The sequence below is a fragment of the Leopardus geoffroyi genome, chromosome B3, assembly GCF_018350155.1.
Source record: "Leopardus geoffroyi isolate Oge1 chromosome B3, O.geoffroyi_Oge1_pat1.0, whole genome shotgun sequence".
In the NCBI taxonomy this organism is placed as follows: domain Eukaryota; kingdom Metazoa; phylum Chordata; class Mammalia; order Carnivora; family Felidae; genus Leopardus; species Leopardus geoffroyi.
The window spans coordinates 119,750,192-119,774,480 of record NC_059337.1 but is presented as its reverse complement, the minus strand read 5'-3'; the positions used below and the strand labels follow the sequence as shown (position 1 = coordinate 119,774,480).

General features: G+C 54.3%; 1 protein-coding gene across 4 annotated transcripts in view; it reads left to right on the top strand.

Moving 5' to 3' along the window:
- Nucleotides 1-24,289, top strand: part of LTBP2 (latent transforming growth factor beta binding protein 2) — a 106,453-nt gene that overhangs the window by 60,347 nt on the left and 21,817 nt on the right. For all 4 annotated transcript variants that reach the window (XM_045448227.1, XM_045448228.1, XM_045448226.1 and 1 more), the window contains exons 9-17: nt 7,604-7,678; nt 11,073-11,195; nt 14,751-14,915; nt 15,176-15,391; nt 16,488-16,507; nt 17,655-17,694; nt 18,405-18,518; nt 20,687-20,815; nt 21,721-21,849. In XM_045448227.1, coding sequence (XP_045304183.1) covers nt 7,604-7,678; nt 11,073-11,195; nt 14,751-14,915; nt 15,176-15,391; nt 16,488-16,507; nt 17,655-17,694; nt 18,405-18,518; nt 20,687-20,815; nt 21,721-21,849 — 1,011 coding nt within the window. The remainder of the gene's footprint in view (nt 1-7,603; nt 7,679-11,072; nt 11,196-14,750; nt 14,916-15,175; nt 15,392-16,487; nt 16,508-17,654; nt 17,695-18,404; nt 18,519-20,686; nt 20,816-21,720; nt 21,850-24,289) is intronic.

Genomic DNA, 24,289 nt, shown 5'->3' with positions numbered 1-24,289 from the left:
CCTCTAACCAGCCCGTAATCTTCCTCTCGTGTGGCCTCGTGTGCACTTGGCTTAGAGAATTTGTTTAACCAGAGGACCCCGGCTTAGGGAACAGCTGTGCTGGGGTGGGGCTCCTGTTCTCAGGATCTCCGGGTGAGACGCCCAGTCTCCTGCCCTAAAGAAATGGGATTTTTCAGAATTCCAGTTGTTGGGCTGAAGAAAAAGCAGTGTCTCTTTGGCTCGGGGATGTTCTGAAAGCTTCTTCCAAGGGACTCGAGGCCTCCTGGGAGTTGTGCCTCAGCTCAAGTTAGCGCCCTCCTTACCCCAGAGCGGTGTCACCGACACGTGGCATCTCTGGCCTGGAGAGGTCCAGGGAGGGCTGCGGTGGGGTTGGCTGGAGTGGCGCCTGCCTGAGCCAAGGGTCTGACCAGACCCCTCTCTACCTCATTGCTTGCGGTAACCAAGACGCCCGCTTTGGCTCTAGTGCTGCCCCAAGGAAGCAGTCAGAGCCTATCTTTGGGTGCGATTTCCACAATCCTTGAGGGGATCCATTAGGACCTCACCAAGCAGAAAATCTGGAATAACGAACGTTATAATAATCACCAGTGTGTGACAAGTATCATGCTCGGGGTTTTGCACAATAGCATTCACAATAGCCCCAAGGAAGGAATTGTCTTCCACATTTTACCGATAACAAACTCAGAGAGGTTGAGTCATTTGCCCAAGTGTCTCCAGCCAATGAGGGGCAGCAGCCAGCTTGCCATCCTTGAAACTGTGTTATGGAAGGAAGGAAGGGAGGGAGGAAGGGAGGGAGGGAGGGAGCACAGAGGGAGGGAGGGAGGGAAGGAAAGGAAGAGAGAGGAACTAAGTGTTGGGGAGCATCTGCAGGGACTTTGCTAGGCACGGTGCTAGCTTCAGTGACACTGATTGTTTCAGTACAGTTGACCTTCACAAGCCATGACACGGAGTGTCTGTCCCCACCTGTGCAGATGAAAAAATTAAGACCGAAACAGGTTAAGAGATGTGTGCCAGGCCACACAGCTAGTCAGAGTAGAGCCAGGGATTCAGTGTGGGTCTGGCTGCCCCAGGACCCACACTCCTTTCACTGCTCTGGGGGAGCAGAAGTTTCTTTCCAGCTTACCCACCTGAGGTTTGCAAATGGAGTATTCAGCACCGATGCGCTCACATGCCCCGGTGCATCGAGTTTAGCCTCATCCAGGGTGTGTGTGTGTGTGTGTGTGTGTGTGTGTGTGCGCGCGCGCGCGCGTGTGTGCGTCCGTCTGTCTGTTCTCTGGCAGAGGCATGTGTGGCCGGGCACCCTCCACAACTCCCTGCTGTGGTCATCTGTCATCACGGGCTGAGATCAGCGTGGCTTGTAAACAGCTCCGTGGCCAGACATATGTCTCCACCAACTCCTCCCTGAGCTCTGTCGTAGAGTCAGCGCCAAAACTGTCTCCAGCAATTAGTCGGTCCTGGTTGAGACCTCCTGGGGAGTCCCAGCAGCCAAGGGAGAGAGCCAGCGGGGCAGTGGCAGACTGCCACCAGGGACCGCTCTGCTTCCTTCCCCGGTGTGTGAGCCAGCTCAGGTGCGGTAGTGAGTAAACAGGGCTGGGGTCAGGGGCCCGGAGATGGCAGGTTCTGGCCCCCAAGGCCCGGGTTTCCTTAGGCAGGAGGGGTACACACCTCCACTCTACAGGCTTCTTGGGCATTTTGTGATGCTCAGACTCCTTGGAGTTCGGGTTGATCCTGGCTGACCCCTCAGCAGCCGCTTGGGCTTTCTCAGGCCTAAGAGGCCCAACCACAAGGTCACCGGCAGCCGCCCTCCACGTATCTCTGCGAAGCGCCCGTGGGAAGCGTAGCTTAGCCTCTCGATTTCCAGACCTACCTCTCTCTGCTTTCCGACCCGCTGTCTTCCCCTCGTGTTGGCCGAGGGGCCATGAGGGGTAGTGCGGGTTCTTACCCATTGCCTTTACTGATTCTACATGGCACTTGGGTTGTAGACCTTGTGGGGCATTCATCCAACATTTGAGTAGGTCTTCCGACCTCCATCTGGGTACCGCTGCCTTCGTTTTTCCCAGTCGCTCTCCTGGTCCCTTGTTTGAAGAAAAAGGGAAGAGGGGCGCCTGGGTGGCGCAGTCGGTTAAGTGTCCGACTTCAGCCAGGTCACGATCTCACGGTCCGTGAGTTCGAGCCCCGCGTCGGGCTCTGGGCTGATGGCTCAGAGCCTGGAGCCTGTTTCCGATTCTGTGTCTCCCTCTCTCTCTGCCCCTCCCCTGTTCATGCTCTGTCTCTCTCTGTCCCAAAAATAAATAAAGGTTGAAAAAAAAATTAAAAAAAAAAAAAAGAAAAAAGAAAAAGGGAAGAGAGGTTCCCAAGAAGGGTGATATATTTCCTGATGGGCACACATCTCCCTGTAGCCTGCAGACCCTAGGATTCCAGACCTAGATAACTCCTGAGGCTTGTCATGAGTTCATGCATTTATTTATTTGGAGGCAGTAGAGAGGAATGGTTCAGAATTTATCCTCTGGAGGCAGACGGCCTGCGTTCACAATCCCAGCGCCACCCACCAGCTGGGAGACCTGGGGCCTGTTTCCTGACCTCTCTGGACCTCAGTTTGCTCATCCATAAAATGGGGACAATATCAGCAAGTCCCCTCAAGGGCTGTTATGAGGATCAAATAAGTTAGTACACGTAAGGACTTTATAACAAAGCCTGGCCCATCGTAAGTGCCATTTTAGCGTTTGCTATTATTAGTCATCCCATTTTGACTGAGTGCCTCTAGTGTTCCGCGTGCTGTGCTTGGCTCTAGACACATGGCAACAATAAGACAGGGTCCCTGAACTCAAGGAGCTCACACTTCAGCGGGAGAGATGGGCAAGCAAACAGGCGGTCGCAACAAAGTATTTTAAGTGTCAAGAAAAAGGAAGGCCTGAGCGTGTTGAGAGCACTTGGGAGGCAACCTAGGGTGGGTGGCAGGGGTGGTGGTGCCTGCCCTCCCCCCTCACCATGAATCACAGCTCACTGGCTGCCAAGATCACTCCTGGAGCCGCAGGTGGGTGCTGGGTTCCACCTGAGCCAAGGTTCTCCCTTCCACACGGCTGTCTAAACTTCAGCCTTCTAGGGGCGCCTGGGTGGCTCAGTCGGTTAAGCATCCGACTCTTGGTTTCAGCTCAGGCCATGATCTCACAGGTCGTGAGATTGAGCCCCACATCGGGCTCTGAGCTGACAACCCGGAACCTGCTTGGGATTCTTTCTTTCTTGCTTTCTTGCTTTCTTGCTTTCTTTCTATCATCTATCTCAAAATAAGTAAATAAACTTAAAAAAAAACTTCAGCCTTCTATCCCCCCACTAGATTGAAACTGACTTTTCTAGATTGGATGCTACACTTGCTCTTACAGAAGCTCGTAGGTGGCCTCTGTGAGGTGTGGGGACAGGTCTCGAGGCCTTCTTTGGGATCAGGTCGGGGTTGCTGGCAAAATGGGAGTTTCACCAGGGACAGCGGCTTTGAAATGCATTCCTCCCCAGAAGCCTGCCTTCACAGATGCTTATCCATCCAACAGTTTCTCTTTCCTCCTACTCCTCCTCCTCCTCCTCCTCCTCCTCCTCCTCCTTCTTCTTCTTTAACATGTATTTTTTTTTTTCAACCTTTATTTATTTTTGGGACAGAGAGAGACAGAGCATGAACGGGGGAGGGGCAGAGAGAGAGGGAGACACAGAATCGGAAACAGGCTCCAGGCTCTGAGCCATCAGCCCAGAGCCCGACGCGGGGCTCGAACTCACGGACCGCGAGATCGTGACCTGGCTGAAGTCGGATGCTTAACCAACTGCGCCACCCAGGCGCCCCAACATGTATTTATTTTTGAGAGGGAAAGAGACAGAGCGTGAGCAGGGGAGGGGCAGAGAGAGGGGGAGACACAGAATCTGAAGCAGGCTCCAGGCTCTGAGCTGTCAGCACAGAGCCTGATTCAGGGCTCGAACTGACAAACTGCCAGATCATGACATGACCTAAAGTTGGATGCTTAACCTAACCGACTGAGCCGTCCAGGCGCCCCCAACAGTTTCTCTTAAGGCCAGCAAGAGGGCAGAGCCCTCTGGAAAAGAAATCACTTTATAAGAAAAGCACATGAATCTGGACGAATGAATGAACACAGCTCTTCTCAGTTGCCACCTTCCCCAGGTTCTCGCGGTGCCCTGAAGGTGCCCGCCGTTGTTCCACCCTGGTTCCTGGCTTTAATCCCAGCTCGGACCACTCATCTCCCACTCGCTGAGGAAGCGGGGTCCTTCTGCCTCACGATTCCCCCCTGACATCTCGGTGCCACCCTGGCCTCCTGGCCCCTCTCTCCCGCCCGATTTCAGCAGAGTGGCACGCGAGGGATGTGGCCTTCGCAGCTAGAGGCTTGGGTTCAACCGCTACTCGGCCCCCTCTGAGCTACGCTTTCCTAATCTGTAAAACGGGGATAATGCTCCCTGCCTTGCAGGTCATTGTGTGGGAAACAGGATTCTATGTACCGGTGGCCTTGCAGCTCCAAAGCCCCGTCCAGATGTTCTGGCATAGGCCTTGCACTATTCTTTCCCACCTTCTGCTCCTCATAATGGTTGCAGGCTGCATCTAATCAGCTTGCTTTCTGAGTTTCTCCAAACAACTTCCCCTCTCCCTTTCCTCCTCCCTGTCCTCAGCCGATGCCACCGGGCCCCCTGCCAGGGGCGCTGACGTTTCCCAACCTCACTCCCATCCCTCTGTCTCAATAGCGGCATGTTCAGAATCCTCATTTGTCTCCACTGGGCCGCAGCCCAGTCCGCACCATGGAACGACCTGTCAACCCTGAGCGAGACTGTCGTCCATAGCGGGAAAAGATTTTACAAATTCCACTGACGATTTTTTTGAATGTGTAAAAAAAAAATTAAGCTTTACTAATTTATATCCTTGCTTGGTCTGTATGGCAGACTGTGGGATGTCGTGTTTGGCCTGTGGAGAGTCCTCAGGGAAGAGAAGGTTCCGGAAAAACATGGCACCTCCTCTTGTTTGTGTCTGGCCTATCACAACATGTAACCCACAACAGTGCTGGGTTTACGGGGTCTTTCAATTATGTTGTCAGGTTTTAACGAAAACAACCCTCGCCATGGGGAGAAGTGACTCTAAAAAAAAATTCCTGCAAAGAAACAGGATTCAAAATAATACTAATAGCATAATCGCCAAGTAATGATTTTTTTTTTTTTTAAATTCAATGCTGCCGCTTCTCCTTTGACATGTAATCAACCATGTTCCAAAGTAAAAATGATCAGGACCTCTCAGACATGACCCAAAACGGACCCCAGGGTCCAAATGATCAAGAAGTCTGTATGAAATAATATATCGTTGGGGCGCCTGGGTGGCGCAGTTGGTTAAGCGTCCGACTTCAGCCAGGTCACGATCTCGCGGTCCGTGAGTTCGAGCCCCGCGTCGGGCTCTGGGCTGACGGCTCAGAGCCTGGAGCCTGTTTCCGATTCTGTGTCTCCCTCTCTCTCTGCCCCTCCCCCGTTCATGCTCTGTCTCTCTCTGTCCCAAAAATAAATAAACGTTGAAAAAAAAAATTAAAAAAAAAAGAAAAAAGAAATAATATATCGTTAATAACAGACTTTGCCCTGGAGTGCCTGAGTGGCTCCGTCGGTTAAGAGTCCGACTCTTGATTGTGGCTCAGGTCATGATCTCACAGTCGCGAGATGGAGTCCCTCATGGGGCTCCTTGCTGGGCGTGGAGTCTGCTTGGGATTCTGTCTCTCTCTCTCTCTCTCTCTCTCCCCCACCCCCCACTTGCACTTGAAAGAAAGAAGGAAAGGAGGGAGGGAGGAAGAAAACAGAATGTGCTAGGAAACAGCAGCTAATGATAGAGTAAAAGCCATCTGGGTTAGAAACACATTTAAAAACTCCGAGATGCTCAAACTTTGCTGTATAGTTGGGTGGAAGTATAGATACCTCTAACGTGTCTCTCGGTATTTGCGAGAATCTATTTCCACAATAAAACACATGAAGAATTATCTTTGTGCAAGCTACTGAAGAAAGGATCAACCCCCAGGCATATATTCCCAAACGTTAAATGACTTCTTGAATAAAAGTAAGCTTTTCCACCAATTCCGTAAGGGTCGTTGCTGATGCCCTGACTGGAATAAAAAGGAATCCAGGTGAAGTCATAGAGGTGGAGAGCACTCTATGGAAAATTCCCTCACCGCAGCACTCACAGACAAGCTATTGCCCCGAGGAAGTGAAAGTCAGAAGGAGACAAATTGCTAGAGGAAGTCATCATGAGGTTCACCCTATGAAACAAGACCTTTAAAATCGAATGGCATCTTTATGGAACGTGATGTCAAAACATCACGAAAATCCCTGGACCCCTTGAGAATTGCGGGCTATGTCTTGGCAAAGAAATGGTCAGACTTATAGATGAGCTATTCTTTTGGAAAAAAAAAAAAAAAGGGTGTTTCACATCTGCTGCCTTTTTCTATGATGACAGATGGCTGTCAGTAATATGCTACCTGCTAGAGCTTTTCAACAAAAACCAACCAACCAAACAAACCCCCAAAAAAGCCAAACCCTTCCAAGTATTCCTCTGGAGGCTGACATGCCAGTCCGTCCCCCCAAAGGAATAGAAATGTCTTCCCTGTTTTTAAATAGGTTTTTCAAAGCACTTTTTTTCTCTTTAACGTACAGGAGAACGTTGTGCGATCAGGTAGGGCAGGTGTCAGCACCAGAATTCTGAGACTTATTTCCTTGTTGGTCAGTCTAGAGTCAGACATCTGCCCGGTTTTGTCTGCTTTTCACTTCAGGCAGGGCTGCTGGTCAGGAGACTTGTACCACAGAGAGAACCTTTTGAAAATGGAAACAGTTCCATCGTTACGGGATCTGTTGCTAGAAGCCAACTCCATTTGCACACTTAAAAAACTGGAAAACTGGAATTTTCTAATGTACCTTACATCTGTTAGGAACCACTAGCTGACCTCAGGGGAGATGGAAAGCTACCAGCCAAATTTCAACACCAGCATCACACAGTTGGTGAATGTGAGTGAAAAATGAATAGCGTGGTTTCATGAGTGCAATCAAGGATGGCCTTCTTCCATCTTGAGCTGAGATACCTTGTCGGCTATGGCAGCATTAACACCAAGTATCAAAATAAACAGAACTTGGAATTAGACTGTGAATTGTTGTGTCTAGAGGTTTAAAAACTAATAAAATAACCATCGTTACGTAAGATGTAACCTATTAGGAGAAGCGGGGTGATGGACACACAGGACTTCTCTGTGACTGTTTTTTGTAACTTCCCGTAAATCTATAATGACTTGAAAACCCCCCCAAAAAATTAGATAAATAAACAAACGAAGCTTGTTTAATCCCATTGTAGTGTATAACATTGATATATACAAGAATATAGTCACTGAGGGTCATTTCTAGTAAGAGCAAGTTAGGCCAAGGGTAACCTGGTGAGAGCCAGGGAAGGGATTGCAGCCAAGATGCCATCACAGCTACCCACAGTGGTGACTTGGGGGGACAGAGCCTCACAGCTGTGGAGTGGGTTGTACCCCACTTTTCAGCGTGGGTGACAGAGGAACCCAAGGGCCTTCCAGTGAGACCCATCTATATCTTCACTCCTTAGCCTCGCCGGTGGTTGAAAATGGCCAGCTGGAGTGTCCCCAAGGGTACAAGAGACTGAATCTCACTCACTGCCAAGGTAAGGATGACCGGGGCCAGGGCTGGGCTTGGGGAGGGGAAATGATGGATGTCTGATGATGCCGGGGCACTATCCCCATCCCCAGACAGAAGGAATGGTGTCGCTGAGTGGTCTTCTCTGGGTACCGCTAAGCCCCAGCTTGGGATGCTATGGGGGCTGCTGGTTCCAGGAGCCTAAGGAAGTCGGGGAGATAATGATAGAGCAAGCCTAGAAAGGACCTGGGAGCTGAGCCTATCCCTCCTCCCATCTCCACCTGTCCCCACTGGACCTGGGCCAGGTGGGTCTCTAGAGCTGTGGGTCTGTGTGTGAAGGTACTGCCCTGGTCCCTACATGTTTACTCACCTCCTGGGCCAATCTCCCTGGATTGGGAGGACTTTTGACTCCAGGATCAAGTCAGCCTGAGTTGATGGGGACCTCTGTGGACTTTCCCCCACGCCGCACCTTCAGCTACTCATACCTGCCTCCCACAGCTAGGAGGGGGAAGAAAGAGGGAACAGGGGGCCATAAAGTCTAGCCCATGATCCTTGCTGGCCTGCTGACAGGCTCTCTAAGGCCACCAAGGCCTGGAGCACTCTGTATTACAGAGCCCCCAGAGGGGCAAGGCCCAGAGGCACCTTAGGACAGATGGGTGGGAGGTGGGTCTCAGCTATGGCTTTGTCACTACAGGGAGTTCCAGTGGAGATGGGGAGTGGGACCAGGATGACTGAGGGTCCAGAAGCCTTCACTGAGGGGCAGCTGTTACCACTGCACCGCTAAGGCTCTGAGCAGGGAGCCGCTGTTGGCTATGGGCCTGGCGGTAGGAGAGGTGAGCAGGGCCTTCCAGCTGGGAGGCTCCTGAGGCTGGCAGAGGTCAGTGGGGAGCTGAGGCAGCCTCCCCTTTGGGGAACTAGACACACTGCTGTCGGTATGACTTGCTTTGAATGAAGCTGGGTTAGAGACAGGGGATTGACCCAGATGGCTTCCTAGGTACCTCCCCCTGGAGGCTTCTTCAGGAGAGAGAGATCTGAGGGAGTCCAGGGCCGGGGTGGGGGGGGTGGGGTGTCTAGGCTGTCTGCTGTGGGGTGCCAGGCCCAAAGGGGATTTCTGGACCATGGATAAAGTGCTTGGACCAGGCAAAAGGGCAGGCCTCTGACCCAGCCCAAGGTCAGACTCCCCTGGGGGCAATGGGGACTAGTAGACTAGACAGTGGGTGTGGAGAGAAGTCTTTAGTTTTGCCCTTGGAGGGTACAGTAGGGCCATTCATATCTCAACTGTCCCCAGTGGCCTCTCCTCCTGGCTGGTTTCCCAGTGCACAGGATTAAAGTTATTCCCAGGATTTCAAATGAGCTCTCGGCCCTCCCTCCACGGAGCCTCGGGAATATAGGAAGCCAGGGGGCCCTCCCCCAGGAGACCCTGCCCCTTAAAACTCCCCCTTCCCATGTCTGTGGGCTTGGTCTCCGTATCTGGGAGGGGACCTGCTCACCTCTACATCCTGTGCATCACCCTCCTCTCTCTCTCTCCAGCCTTCTCTCCTTCCACGGGACAATTTTGGGGTCTTGTCATGAGCTGCATGTGTTGTGCTAGGTGCTTAGTACACAGTGACAGATAAACACGGAAGCTGCCCCAGGTGAATACAGACGCTTAAACCATTACACCCCACAGGAGAAGTGCTCTCACCGGAAAGAAGTTCTGGGTGCTGTGGGATCCCATGGTGGGGGCCCCTTCCCAGACTGGGAGGGTAGGAGAGGGGCTTCAGGTGACACCTCACCTCGACTTAAGGAATGAGTAGAGGTGACCAACTAAAGGGGATGCGGGCATTCCAGGCCGAGGAAACAGCACACCAGCATAGGAACAGTTTAGGCCGGCTGGAGTACAGCCTGTGTGCCCACAGGAGACGACACAGACATCCCAGAGCCTCGTCGGGGCCAGCTGCCCACCCACAGGCTGTGGGGAAATATGATGGAGGGCACTGGATGCCCTGTGAGGGTTTAGGAGCTCCCTCTAGGAGGTGAATGGGGACCAGAGGCAGGTCAGATTTGCATTTAGGTACTTAGACACATCACTATGGCCACAGTCCAGGGGCAGGTGGGTCTGTTCCCTTTCCTAGATCTCAGTGGCATCTCCCCAGGCACCTCTTTCCCAACAGGGTATCCTGCCAAAGAGTAGTTGGGCCATCTTCTAACCCTTCATTCCTGCGCTTACCGCACAGGCTTCCCTGAAGCCTATGGGTGAGCATGCGACTCTGGTGACACTGGGTCGCCATGTCTAATCTCCCGGCCCTGGAGGCAGGAGATCTGCCCCTCACGGATCTTCCTCACTTACCATCATCAACAAGGGTGCCATCACCAAGACTTCTTGGAGCTTAGAGTAAGGGTTGGGATTTCCCCTTGGCAGGAAGAAGTTTCCAGCATGAAATGTTTTTGAGATCAGAAGGGAAGCTAATGTCACTCCCTTGTTTGAAGAACAGCATGTGCCCCCACTGGTCTTGGAGGATGTGTGGGGCCTGCCTGAGGCCTTCCGCCTCCTGGAAACATAGCCTCTGGCCTCCTGCCTCCTCGACCTTGCTGGGCCCCTCCGTCCTGCAGATGTGTCCCCCAGACCTGCAGAGATGCTTCAGAGTCTCTCCAGGAAGGCTGAATAGGAGGGACTGGGCAGATGGTTCTCCACTCTCCAGCCCGAACTGTGCCCTTATCTGCTCCCCCCCGTATGTATCCCAGCATGCTACTTACTAGCTGGGTGCCTTTAAGCAAGTTACTCCTGGAACCTGCTTCCTCACCTATAAGATGAAGCCCCGTGGACCTACTTGATAAAATTGTTGGTAAGAACTGAATGGGGTATCATAGGTAAGCCACCTCGCCTGGTACCTGGCACATAATATGCACTCAATAAACATTCACTTTTAATATTATGACCATTATTACCAGTTAGTGGACTAAGTGATTTGCAATTTTTATCTTGTTTTATTCTCCTAACAAGACTATCTGGTAGTTACTATTTTTTTTTTTTAATTTTTTAAGCGTTTATTTCTGAGACAGAGAGAGACAGAGCATGAGTGGGGGAGGGGCAGAGAGAGAGGGAGACACAGAATCTGAAACAGGCTCCAGGCTCTGAGCTGTCAGCACAGAGCCCGACGCGGGGCTCGAACTCACAAACCGCGAGATCATGACCTGAGCTGAAGTCGGTCGCCCAACTGACTGAGCCACGCAGGCGCCCCTGGTAGTTACTACTAATGTCCCCATTTTATGAATTAGGAAACGGAGGTACAGAGAGAGGGACCACACTTAATAGATGGCAGCTCCATTGTTGTCTTTTTTTTTTTTTTTTGGAGAAAGTGTTTGCAGAGCTCTGCACCGGCCCCTCCCCTCCGTCCAGCCTCGGTGGGGCGGGCGCTCGCTCACTTCCTCCAACCCCACAGATATCAACGAGTGCCTGACCCTGGGCCTGTGCAAGGACTCGGAATGCGTGAACACCAGGGGGAGTTACCTATGCACCTGCAGGCCTGGTCTCATGCTGGACCCATCCAGGAGCCGCTGTGTGTGTAAGTGCTGGCGGGGGCCAGGGGTGGGGGACAAAGGGAGGCAAGATGGGATCCTCAGGGTCCCCCGGCCAGGCCGAGAGCGGTAATTTCCCCCAGGCTCCATCCCAAGGCCCGGGACCTGTGTCTCAACCGGGAGCTGGGCCCGATGTACAAAAACTGACCTGCCCCCGCCTGCTGGAGCAGAGATGGTTACGACTTCAGTTTGGGTTTTTGGCATTTCTTTGGGGGCTTTGCAGCTGGGGATTTTCTGCTTCTGTTTATTCTCTAATCCTTTCTGTCCTATCTGTTGCCTCATTTACTTTGAGGGGGCGGGTGCGTGTGTCGCCTCTGTTCTGATGTCTGGCTGAGCTGTGGTTGCCTCTTCCAGGGCCCTAGCTTAGCAGCCTGGTCACTTGGCTGCAGCCCTTTCTTAAAGGGACTGTCTGGAGCGTGAAGGCCTGCGGCGGACCCCCAGGCCTTTCCTTAAAACGCGCGTCCCTTATGGTTCAGAACGTGTGTCTGTATATGTGCATGTGTGTACCCCCAGCCAGCTGTTTCCAGCGGCCTCTGTGGTTTCCTGCTAGGAGAGGCCCAGGCTGGCAGCACCCCCAGATAGCAGGACTGACGCCACGGCCCAGACAGGGCTCTCCTTGGGCAGGGAGGCCCGACTAGAACTGAATAAAACCAGTCCCGACTGGCATCTGGAAAGTGGCAGCCCAGCTCAGCAGAGCTCCCTGGGGCTGGCCAAGCCCTCGGCCTACAAACCGCCAGGTACCAGGTCTGGGGAGGCCACAGGATGAGCAAGACTCCAGTGCCACCCAGAGGGAGCGTCCATGTGAAGGGAAAGAGGAGACTGGACCCAGTAAGCGTCTCCAGAGAGAGGAGACAGTAAAAAAGGCTTAAGAGGGGACACCCAGAGAGTGAGGAATCCCAGGGTGGGGAGAACACGTCTGGCGGCTCTCAGGAAGACTTGATGGTGACCAGACATGTGATCAAGGCCTCAAGAGACGTATAGCACTTTCTTCTCATCTCACCCCCCACTTAAGATTCCTTTATTAGGCAGGCATATTTCACACCTGAAGTGACTTTGACTTGTTAGTGCCAGAAAGAAAGCCTTAATACAGGGAGGCAGAGATGGCCCTTGGGTGTTCTTTATTGTTTCTCCCTGCCTACTGTTACCCCCTCCAGCTGATGATTTACCTCCCTGTAGGCAGAGAGGGGCAGGCATGAAGTTTCTCTTCTCTTCATTTCTGAACTTTGCCCTCTTCCCTGCCACCTGACCAGGGCCAGTTAGGGCAGTCTACAAGGGTCCCTCTGTGCTGGGGCAGTCTCCTGATACTTTCAGCCGGGTCACCTCCACCCTGGGGCTCAAAAGGACTGAGTGCCACCACAATGGTGGTGCAGAGCCTGCTTGGGATTCTCTCTCTCCCTCTCCCTTTTTGCCCTTTCCCCACTTGTGCATGTGCTGTCTCTCAAAATAAATACATAAGCTTAAAAAAAATAAATAAAAGGACCGAGCCATTCCCTACAGTATTGCAAGGGAAGTAGCTGCTCGAAGCATAGATTATACCTGGAGACCCAGGCTCATGCACTGACCAGTGATTGACCTGTGTGTGTAGCACATAACCTTTGACAAGGAACCTTCACATACATCATTGTGAAGAAAGTATATCAGACAGGGGGCGCCTGGCGCCTGTGACTCTTGATCTCATGTGACTCTTGATCTCACAGTCGTGACATTGAACCCCACGTTGGGTATAGAGATTACTTAAATAAATAAACTTTAAGAAGAAGAAGGAGAAGAAGGAGAAGGAGGAGAAGGGGGGGAAGGAGGAGGAGGAGGAGGAGGAGGAGGAGAAGAAGAAGAAGAAGAAGAAGGAGGAGGAGGAGAAGGAGAAGAAAGTATATTTATTAGTCAGGAGTCTTTGGGTTGCAAGTGACAGAAACCCAACTCAAACCACCACAAGCAAAAATAATTAATTGCTCCACACAACTGCGAAGTCCAGGGGTAGGTGTGCCTTAGGCTTGGTTGGATACAGGTATTCGCAGTGTCTTTAGGATGCCTCTTGCTGTTCTCTTTGTGTTGATTTCATAATTCCTTCAAAGGTGGCCACCAGACACTCAGACACTCCAGACCTACATCTCCCAGCCTTGCAAACTCCAATTTAAAAATAGAGAAATTGGGGCGCCTGGGTGGCGCAGTCAGTTGAGTGTCTGACATCGGCTCAGCTCATGCTCTCACGGTTCATGAGTTCAAGCCCCATGTCAGGCTCTATGCTGACAGCTCAGAGCCCAGGGTCTGCTTCGGATTCTGTGCCTCCCCTCCCACCCCCGTCTCTCCTCTCCTTGCACTCTGTCTGTCAAAAACAAATCAACATTAAAAATGGAGAAATGAAAAGAATCTCCTTTCTAATAATCCATGGAAAGTCCCAAAGCTGATTATTATCACTGGGCGTACTTGGTCAAGTGCCCGTCCCTGACCCGCTCACTGTGACCAGGGCTATGGACACTTTCAGCTAGGAAGTGGAGTCAGCCTCTACTCCACATGGACAGAGTGAGAGGCAGGGTAGATCCCATAGGAAGCCAGGGTGCTGTTACCAGAATGCAGGGGTATAGATGCCAAGCAGGCAAAAACACAGGTGTCTACTCCCCATGGAGTTAACCTCATCCTTATTTTACACATGAGGACGGTAAAGCCCAGGGAATCATGTAGCTCCTGGCGGAGCAGGGATTGGAACTTGGCCAGCTGAGTCCTGAGCCCTGACCTGGACTTCCCCAGGGTCATTCTTTCCTTAGTTTTGAGTGTTGTCTTCTCTGCCCTTTTCTCGTCCCTTCGTCTGGCCCTACAAGGAAGTCAGTCCGTTCCAGTGTGGCATGGCCTCTTTGTCCTCCACTGAGATAACGTACAAGAGGATAATCTTTAATACTCATTATCAAAAGACGAGAAAGGAGACAATGGTGATGGTATTATCATCGTGTAAAACCAGCATAGCTCACGCCCACGGTAGTGCACGGGATTTTGATTCGTGGATCTAACCATCCACCTACATTGGTCCAGCGAGCTTTTACTGAGCATCCGCATGCACCGGACCCTGCACAGGGTGCCTGGGCTACAAAGATGGCCCAGACAGGGTCCCTGTCCTCAAAGCTCCCCATCAAGCCTTTGGCTCTCACCTTGTCTCATCTCCCCAGGGTGACTCCGGCCCTAGAGCACACTGCTCCCCACCCAACCCCAGGCCTGTGGTAAACACTTGTTAACTTGGCATCTGGAGACAAGCACATACATCCCCATATCCTGCCCTCAGGCCCTCCGTGTGAGAGTGGGAGTCAAGGGGCCCCTCAATCAGGTAACGCAAGGAGAGACACCAAAGGCTTCCACTGTGATTATTCCTCCCAACGTTCTTTTGAGCCCTTTCAGTGCCCAAACCTGCAGACTGAGACTCTGAGACTCGGCTGGGCCAGCTGGGTGTTCACTGCCAGCAGCCGCTCCCATCAACTGCCCCCCTCACCCACCCCCACCCTGCACTTCCCCCGTGGCTGGCCACCTGCCCACCCCACCTGCGGTGTCTATTGCAGCCGACAAGGCCGTCTCCATGCAGCAGGGGCTGTGCTACCGGTCGCTGGGGGCTGGCACCTGCACCCTGCCTTTGGCCCAGAGCATCACCAAGCAGATCTGCTGCTGCAGCCGAGTGGGCAAAGCTTGGGGCAGCAAGTGTGAGAGATGCCCCCTCCCTGGCACAGGTAAGCATCTTGCCTGGTCTCAGCTCTGGCCACCCAGGGGCTTCCTCCAAGCCAGTGGCCACTTTCTCCCACCTGGGCCTCACCTCCAGCCAGAAGACCCTTAGTCTCTTCCATCCTTCCTGCTCAACTCCTTACCCCAACCTGGGTCCCTCCTCCCCCGTTGCCACAATTGCTTGTCCCCCAAAGGGAGGGAAGGGAGGGCCCTGGGCTCCTGCAGGAACGGCACCTCTCAGCTTGGCCTCTGACCCCTGACCTTGCAGAGGGCTTCAGGGAGATCTGCCCTGCTGGCCACGGCTACACCTACTCGAGCTCACATATCCGCCTGGCCATGAGGAAAGCCGAGGAGGAGGAACTGGCCAGGCCCTCCAGGGAGCAGGCGCAGAAGAGCTATGGGACCCTGCTCGGGCCAGCGGAGAGGCAGCCACTCCGGGCAGTCACTGACACCTGGCTGGAGGCCGAGACCGTCCCTGACAAGGGTATCTGGGCTGGGGGAGGTGCCTGAGGGATTCCCCTTCTCCCTCAAAGAGCCACTGGGTGTTTATCCTGGATCCATGGCTTCCCAACTCTGGAGCATTAGGGGAGGGAGTTTAGAGCAGCAGCGCCGGGAGCCCTGCTCTCCTGGCCTGGCGGGATGGGAAGGTCTCACCTCCTTCCCTTCCCATATGGGGTCAAAGGTGCCCACATCCCAAGGGTTGCCGGTGGAAGCGGGCGAGGTCAGCCACAGGCCCCACCCCAACCCATCAGGCCTTCCTGGCCCCTGGCCCCTGGTCCCATGGCCCTGGCCACACAGCTTCTGAGGCTGGTGCTTGCTTCAAGGCCTGAAGGGCTAGTAGAGAGACCCTGGGGAGTCTGGGCACTGTCGATCCCCTCCCCTGGCCTTAGAATCAGAGTGCCAACTCCAGCTCAGTCGCCTCGGGCTGGGGAGGCACAGGCTGGAAAGAGATGGCCTGAGGCACCCCTGGCAGGAGCCCCAGGAAGCCAGGCTGCAAGCTCACCCGGGTCACTGGTAGCACTGAGCGCAGGAGGCCAAGGACACACTAGGACAGGACAGCTACATGATGGCCAAAATTGCTCCAGGAATCTGCAATAGACAGGGAAGTCCGGACAGAGCCCCAGTCATGGGAACTGGACGCTGGCCAGGCCAGGAGCAGCTCTTCTCTTTCTAGAACTGTTGCCCTGGGCCGTAGCCCCACGGCAGAGGGTGGAGTGACCTGGTGTGGCTGGGAGGCTTGAGAGGGAGGAGGTGGCAGAACAAAGAGGAGAGTTACATCCAGGACAGATGGGTGGATGGGCCCGGGAAGGGGTGGGACTCCCATCACAGGGGCCTTAAAGGAAGGCAGGAGGCTCCCTCTCACCCAGGGAGCCACGTCATAGGCCCTCCAGACCTGGCCTTCTGGGGTCTGTGGTGGCCAGTCCCTGCAGGCCAGGAGGGGCAGAGGCTGTACTCTCTCCACCGCTGACCTCTGGGGACAGGTCAGGAGGTCAGTGACTGAACGAGCCTGGCCGTGGGTGGAGGGAAGGAGGCGGCCCGGCTCTCCTCCCTGAGCTCATGCTCTCACCTTTCCTTCCCAGGAGACTCCCAGGCTGGCCAGGTGAGTGCATCCAGGGATCGGCCAAGCGTGGCAGAGAGCGGGGCAGGGTAGCCACTGAGACTGCAGGGCCCTGTCCCCTGAAGGAGGAAAGGGAGGCAGAGGGGTTATGTGTGGGGTGTTACCTGGAGAGATGCTGGCATTGGGGTGGGGGGGGGACTCACCCAAAGACCTAGTTTTACCCCAAGGGAAGTCAGAACATCAGCTCTTGTGCAGGCAGTCTCTCATTTGGGGTGCTCTGGGGCCCCCCTCAGAAAGGAAGTAGGAACAGGTCCTGTACTGCAGCTAAGGTCTAGAACTGGTTCCAGACGAATTCTGGACGCGGCACTTTCTGAGCCTGGTTTGCTCACACCGCAGGATCTCCCCTGTGGGTGGCTTGTGGGGAAGTAGAAGCAGAGATGTGGCTGGCCTCACGCCCCTTCACTCCCTTCCCTGCACCCAGGATTCCCCCGGGAAGAACCGAATCCTCCCGGAAAGACATCCCACAAGAGTGAACCTGCTTTTTCCCTCGCCAGTCTGCCGGTCCCTACCCTGTCCCCTGCCCCTCCAACCTGCATACCTGACTGTCCCCAAACCCCGTTCCTCCAGTGAGCTGCTTCTCTCCCCAGAGAATCACATATTGTCCTCCCAGACTAGAGTCCACTTCTGCGTCCGCACAGCCCCCAGCCTTGCTCCTGGCCCGCTGTCGTCCCCTGCCCCTTCTCTCCTCCTGGTTCACCACTGCTGTCTGTGAGCTGTGGTGAGGGACGCCAGGGATGGCCTGGGGGACTCGGATTGACCGCACTGCTCCTGTGACCCTAGGTAGGCTAGTTGACCCCTGGAGCTTCTGTGACTTTATCTGGGCTCCTAGCATTGAGATGATCATTGAGCATCGCTGGTGCGACACAGATCTGGCACACCACATACATCAGTTCACTTAATCGTTACAACCTACTATCATAGGAGAGTTGAGCAGATTAATTCAGACAGTGGACATAAAGCGCTGGCAGAATGCCCAGCATCTAGGAAAAACTCCTCAATGCCTGGAATGAATGAGAGCGTAAGTAAAGTGGACAGGAAGCCCCGGGGGCAGGGGTGAGTGTGATGGAAGAAAGAACATCAGACAGGTGACAAAGGATCCAACTGTGACTGTGTCCTCTATTCTGTGCAGGTCACAACCAGTGTTACCCAAGTACCTGCCTGGGTCCCAGGTGAGTCCCTCCTCCTAGCAGCTCCCAGGAAAGAGAGACCGTAGAGTTTGTACCCTGGGCTGAGGCACGGGGCTCATACCAGATGAGGTCGTGGGTGGCGTGACACGTGAAGGCTTTTTTTTTCTGGGTGCTCTATACACCTAAGGTGCTGCAAGGTCGATGAAAGACACCGAGATGTTTTGCGAACATTTCCCTAAACACCTTTCCGCATTTCACTGTGCCACTCAGCATATAAACGAGACCAAAGAGGAAGCAGTGATGAAGCAGGGGCCCGTCAGGTCCCCGGAGCCCTTCCCCGGGGGCCTGTCTCCCCTTGGGAAAAGGTTGGAGCTCTGCAGAGGCCAGCTTGCAGAGGGTCACTGGGGTTGGGGACAGGGCACTGTTCAGGGGCTCTGTCTCCAACAAGCTAGCTGGCCTTGGCCAGGTGGTCGTTTCCACGAGCCTGTCTCCTGACCTGTGAAACGGAAGCTGAGACTGGATGTCCTGGCGGACCCATTCGAGCTCTCAGATTCTCTGACTCTATTTGGAACAGACAGATGGGGAAGTCAGGACAGAATCCACCCTAGGCTCCACCCCTGGTTCTCCAGCTGGAACGGCAGGAAGAGGGAAGGGCCACTGCCAGCACCTCTGGAGGGCACACTGTGTGGGGGTGGGAAGGCAGGTGGCCAAGGGGCCATGGCTCATCTGCTCTCTCCTCTCCCCCACCGCAGGCAATGCCACAGAAAGACCAACACCACCACTGCCTGGACAGGAGATTCCAGACAACCCGGAAGAAAAGCGAGTGACCACCCCCCATGACGGGCTGGAGGCCCCGGGCCCCTCAGGTACCTGGCTGTCAGCCTGGCGAAGCGTGGCTGGTCAGAGCCAACTCTGTGGGCCTCCTTGCCCACCAGATGAACGGTCTCTAGTGAATTCCTGCTCATCTCATCCCAGGGGGCCCCTAATGAACACAGCAGTCCTGTCAGGAGCACGAGTCAAGTGGGGAAGGAGAAAGAGAAGGGAGGCCTCGGAGGCTCCTCTTACTCGGAGACCTTCTAGGAGAACCCAGGGGCCCTCGCAAGGAGCCTCCGGGAGCCTGGCTCCTCCTGGCTGTTGACCCTGAGTCGGCTGAGTGCCCCGGCAGCGAGCAGCCTCCTGCCCACGGGGCCGGCCAACTTTCGGGAAGGAAAGTGGTTCTGTTCTCAAGGTTGTTTTAACTGTCGGGGAGCCTGAGCTCCCCCTCTCCGGTCGGCTACAATGGCGAGGGGTGCGGGGTGGGGGAGATCCCTGGCAAATCCACCTTGCTCTGCAATGCGCCCTCCTCAAAGGCTCATTGTCTGCAGAACTGCTGCTCCCTGTGCACAGGTGTGCTCACACGCGCGTGCCCTCACGTGTGCCCTCACGTGTGCCTCGTCAGGGGCTGGCTGATCTCTTAACCTCACAGACTGAGCTCACGTCAGGGGAGCGGGTATTTCCGGAGTTCTTCCACCAGAGAGAGAGAGACCAGGCTGCCGGGTGGAAGGAACAGCCCAGAGAGTGTGGGGTGGAGGAGGGGCTGGCCTTCCCAGGCCCGAACCGGGGGTGTCCTGCCACCCTTTCCCGGACCTCTCTCCTCGGTGCTCAGTGCACTGCATCAGGGAGCATCCTTATCCCCCTCTGCTGGGCAGGCAAGATGAGCTGGGTTAAGGGGATCCGTTGGGGATTCTCCGACCAGAAAAATGGGCCTGGAGGCAGGGACAGGGGTGGGGCGGGGGGGGGGTGGGCAGGAGGAAGAGCCCAGGTGAGGCTCAGCAGTGGCTCTCAGCTCTGTGGGGGGACAGAATCCCCCCTCCTTCACCACCCACAGCTTAATCCCCCTTCTCCCCTGCCTTCCCCCAACCTCACCCCTCTGGGAGCATACATAGAAACTGGCAGGGGGTCCCCATAAGCACCCCCCAGCTGACCCAGACTTGGAGCCAGGCCAGGGACAGGCTAGCCTTGCCAACAGGCCGGTATGCACATTTGGTTCTGTCCTGCTTAGCAAACGCCGTGAAGCCTTGCTGTGCACCAACACAGGCATCGCCCCAACCCATTCCCCTGGGCCTCCAGGGTGACCTCAGTACTGTGGGGCAGGGCAGGGGAGCCCTGGGTATGTGGGCTTCCGGCCATGACCTCAGGACAGACACAGAGCCTGGACATGTCCCTCACCCATTCATCCAATCAGTGGTTCATTCAGCACACTCTAGGTGCCAGGTACACTGCTAATATTAAGGACACAGTTCAAAAAAGCTAGAGTCTCTGCCCTCTATACAGCCTCAGCGCGGAGTCCGGGTGGGTCAACAAACTGTTTCTGAATTCAGCATCCACCTCCCCACTTTTTACCACACCACCCAGGGAGTCCTCGTTTAAATTACTTCAACAGGTTTCTAAGAGCCCCCGCCCCGTGCCCCCCGCCCTGTCCTTCAGCCATTTGCTACCTTTCTGAGCAAGATGGCATAGCCAGATGAGTGGTCTTTTGGAGACAGCTCTGATCATACCCCACCTTGCATGACCCCCTTTCTCATAGGCCTGTCTGAACATGGCATTCAAGGCCTTGTTCAGTTGGCCCCAGCCCACTTCTCCTTTCTTCCTCTGGCAAGTTCTCCCCCAACACCCTGCTTACCAGCGCTGTCTGTCTGTCTCTGGGACTGTGGGTGAGAGCCATGCCCTTATTCAGAGAGGACTTCAGGTGTCCGAGGGTCCCCCTGCTGGGACATGGCCTAGTGGAGCCCACTGGGTTGTGGTCAGGGGGATGTACTACTGGGAGCTCCCCCCTGGGACTCAGGGTCCTGGGAGGAGTGCCGTGGGGGGTTATACAAGGCCATGCTACACGTGGATATGGGCGGGCCCAGCCAAGAGAGGAGTGAGGCTTCTGTGGGTCCTCTGAGGCCCCTGTGCCCTGTGTCCCACCCTCTCCCCCCCCTACCCCACTGCCCCGCTCCCCTGCCTTTGCCTGTCCTCGCTCCCTTATGACCTCTGCCTCGTTCTGTCGCAGGCGTTGACCGGTGCGCCGCTGGAGCCACCAACATCTGCGGCCCTGGAACCTGCGTGACCCTCCCGGACGGGTACAAATGCATCTGCAGCCCCGGCTACCAGCTGCACCCCAGCCAGGCCTACTGCACGGGTATGCACTAGGGCATCCTGGGCTCGCTCGGTGACTGGGGACAGAGCCAAGAGTCCAGGCAACGGAAGGCCCGAGCACTGCTGTGTGCTCTGAGGAGTTGAAAAAGAATGCTGTAGGGGCGCCTGGGTGGCGCAGTCAGTTAAGCGTCCGACTTCAGCCAGGTCACGATCTCGCGGTCCGTGAGTTCGAGCCCCGCGTCAGGCTCTGGGCTGATGGCTCAGAGCCTGGAGCCTGTTTCCGATTCTGTGTCTCCCTCTCTCTCTGCCCCTCCCCTGTTCATGCTCTGTCTCTCTCTGTCCCAAAAATAAATAAACGTTGAAAAAAAAAAATTAAAAAAAAAAAAAAAAAAAAAAAGAATGCTGTGGCTGTAGACAAAGCTCACCTTAACCTTGGGGAGACCAGTCTCCGAGAGCACCATCCGATGAGTCTCCAGGACTCCGGAAGAGTGCAAAGCTCCTCAGGGCTTCAACCCATTCCTGGAGCCCTCAGTTCTGAGGTCAGCCCACGCCTCCAACTAGCCATCTTGCTGCCTACAGGGCAGACCAAGGCCTACCCTAGTTGGAAATGTCTCCACTGACCACCCCCTCCATATTTTTATTCAAGAGAGAAACGTCCACTGTGCCTTGAAGGAAAAGAAGTGGTCAGGAGGCCACTGGGGGAGGGGGACATGGGCAGGGAAGAAGAGCTGGGCCACTGGCCCAGGCCCTTGGTTCCGGAATGGGCCCTAGGGGCAGACCTCGTGACCCCAGCCTTAGAGATTTTTCGTCTCCCTGGCCTCCTCTGTTCCCTCATCCCCTCCTTGACCCACAGCAGCATCCCCTGTCCAGCTCCTAGCATGGGCAGATTGCTGGCAGGTGCCCAAAGAAAGGTCTCCCTGACCTCCCTCCCCACCTTCCTCTGCTCAGACGACAACGAGTGTCTGAGGGACCCCTGCGCTGGAAGAGGGCGATGTGTCAACCGAGTGGGTTCCTATTCCTGCTTCTGCTACCCTGGCTACACGCTGGCCACCTCGGGGACGACGCAGGAATGTCAAGGTAAGCCAAGTCTGCCTCATCCCTGGGATAGGCACAGGACCCCCTAGAGAGTACTGAGGTGGAAGAGGGTCCAAGCATTCACAGCACCCAGCCACTGCTCTGCAGTGTGTGGAGCACGCGAGCTGTGAGAACAGAGACTCAGGGCAGTGACCTGGCCCTGGGAGGAAGCCGACCCCTACGCTGAGACCAGAAGGAGAGTTTCAGACCTGCAAGACCGCAACATTCACAAAGGCTCCGAAGAGGTGCGGCTGGAGCTGAGAGTGTGAGGGGTCTGGGGACATGGCTGGAGATGAGGACTAAAAGCCTGGTCCCCAAATTCTGAGTGACTAGGAGCCGCTTTCATTTTGGGTAAGGAAGGAGACGCGTGAGGACACCGACTGGGACTCCTGGCAGACGGGGGAGCAGACTTTGCAAGAGGAGCGTGGGTCCTCAGCAGCTCAGAGACCTGGCAAGTCTTTGTGCTTCCCTGGGAAGGCCCGGCCCCCCGCACGAGGCCCCCGGGCAGAGAAGCTTCCAACACAAACCCTTGACTATCCAGCATTTGTACTGCAATGCAAAAACCCTCTGCATACATTTTTATGAATGAGCTCACAGAGAATATGATGAGGCACTTTCCAAGCAGGGCCTTAAGATGCATAACCCAGCTGGAACACTTCACGGGAGAACTCTTCCTGAGGCTCGCATTGCTGGTTCTGGCTGGGGCAGCCCAGCTGTCACCCACAGGCCCGCCCTGGAGGCCAGGAGGCTGTGTATCCAGACATTACCAGGGACCCCAGGTTCTAATCCCCCGGAGATCTCGCCTGCAGAGACCAAGCCCGTCCGGGTCTCCTCACCTGCTATGGGGGAGAGGGAGTAGGGGAGAACAACCAGCTAGCTTAATCAGGGTGGGGGATTGCACTTGATCATACGAAGCTCATCTTCCCAGCCCCAGTCGGTAGAAATCCTTACCCATTTTCTAGTTAAGCAAACTGAGGCTCAGGGAAGTGAATTGAAATGCCCGGGGACCTCGTACCTAGTTGTGGCAGAGCCAGAAACAGAATCAAAGTCATTCTGGTGTCAAAGCATGGTTTGCTTCCAAAAACATGCACAGCGAAGGAATGGAGAAAGCAGAGAGTGTTCCAGAGAAAGGGAATGAACCATTTCTACAGAGGGCAGAGTAGTGACCAAGCCTGGCAGGCTCTGGGAATAATGATAAATCCAGTGTGACTGGAGCATGTGGTATGTGGAGGAAGCGGCAGGAGCTGAGGCCAGTGTGTGAAGTCTTGAGTGCCAGGCTGAGGGGTTTGGACACCATCCCGCAGGCAGTGGGCAGCCAGTAGAGGTTTATAAGCAGAAGGTGGCGATGCACTCAGCTGGTCCTCAGGGAGGTGACTCAGCAGCACTGGCAGGTGCTGTAGGTCAGAGGCGCTGCTCTCTATGGGTCCAGCCCAGGCCACCGGCCCCGGGGACAGGCAGTGGCTGCTGCCGGGAATGGCGTCACCGGTCCCGGATGTCTCCGCCAGCCCCAGCAGCTGGGGAGAGAGGTCAAGGTCAGCTTCAGTGCTTCGCCCAAGTGGGACCTGGCTGCCCCGTGATGGGACCTTATTCAGGATAACATCCCCTTTCTAAAGTCTGCCAGTCTTATGAAGCAGCATCTCATTATTTAATTATGTGTGAATTATTTCATTAATTTGTGTAACGAATTAATATAAATTATAACAGTTTCTAGAAGTAAAATTAATGCAATTGATTATTATAAATTGTTTGCATGTTAAATTTTTTTTTATATTTTTAAGCTTACTTATTTATTTTGAGAGTGGGGGAAGTGCAGAGAGAAGAGAGAGAGAGGGTCCCAAGCAGGCTCCGCACTGCTAGCCTAGAGCCTGATGCAGGGCTCAAACTCACAAACCGTGAGATCATGACATGGGCTCAGAACAAGAGTCAGACCGTCAACCAACTGAGATACCCAAGTATTTTTTTTAAAACATTTACTACGCAGGGTGCCTGGGTGGCTCATTCAGTTAAGCGTCCAACTTCAGCTCAGATCATGATTTCATGGTTCATGAACTGGAGCCCCACATCAGACTCTCTGCTGTCAGAACAGAGCCTGCTTCAGATACTCTGTCTCTTCTCTCTCTCTCTCTGCTGCTCCCCTGCTGGTTCTCTCTCTCTCAAAATAAATAAATAGACTTAAAAAAAAAAAAACCATTTACTAATAAATATGAGCATCTCTTCATACATTAGCCTTGGGGTTTCCTTATCTGAAAATTGCTTGTTCCTATTTTTTTTGCTCAGTTTTCCAGTAGCTGCTGGTTTTCCCTGGGGCTCTTTGGGAGTTTCTTGTATATTCCAGATACTTGCCTGGGTTTAGATATTGTAACTCTCTCATTTCATCCTCTGTCCGTTAACCTTATCCACATGTCCTTCTTTTTAACAGAAATCCTTAATTCTAACATATTGA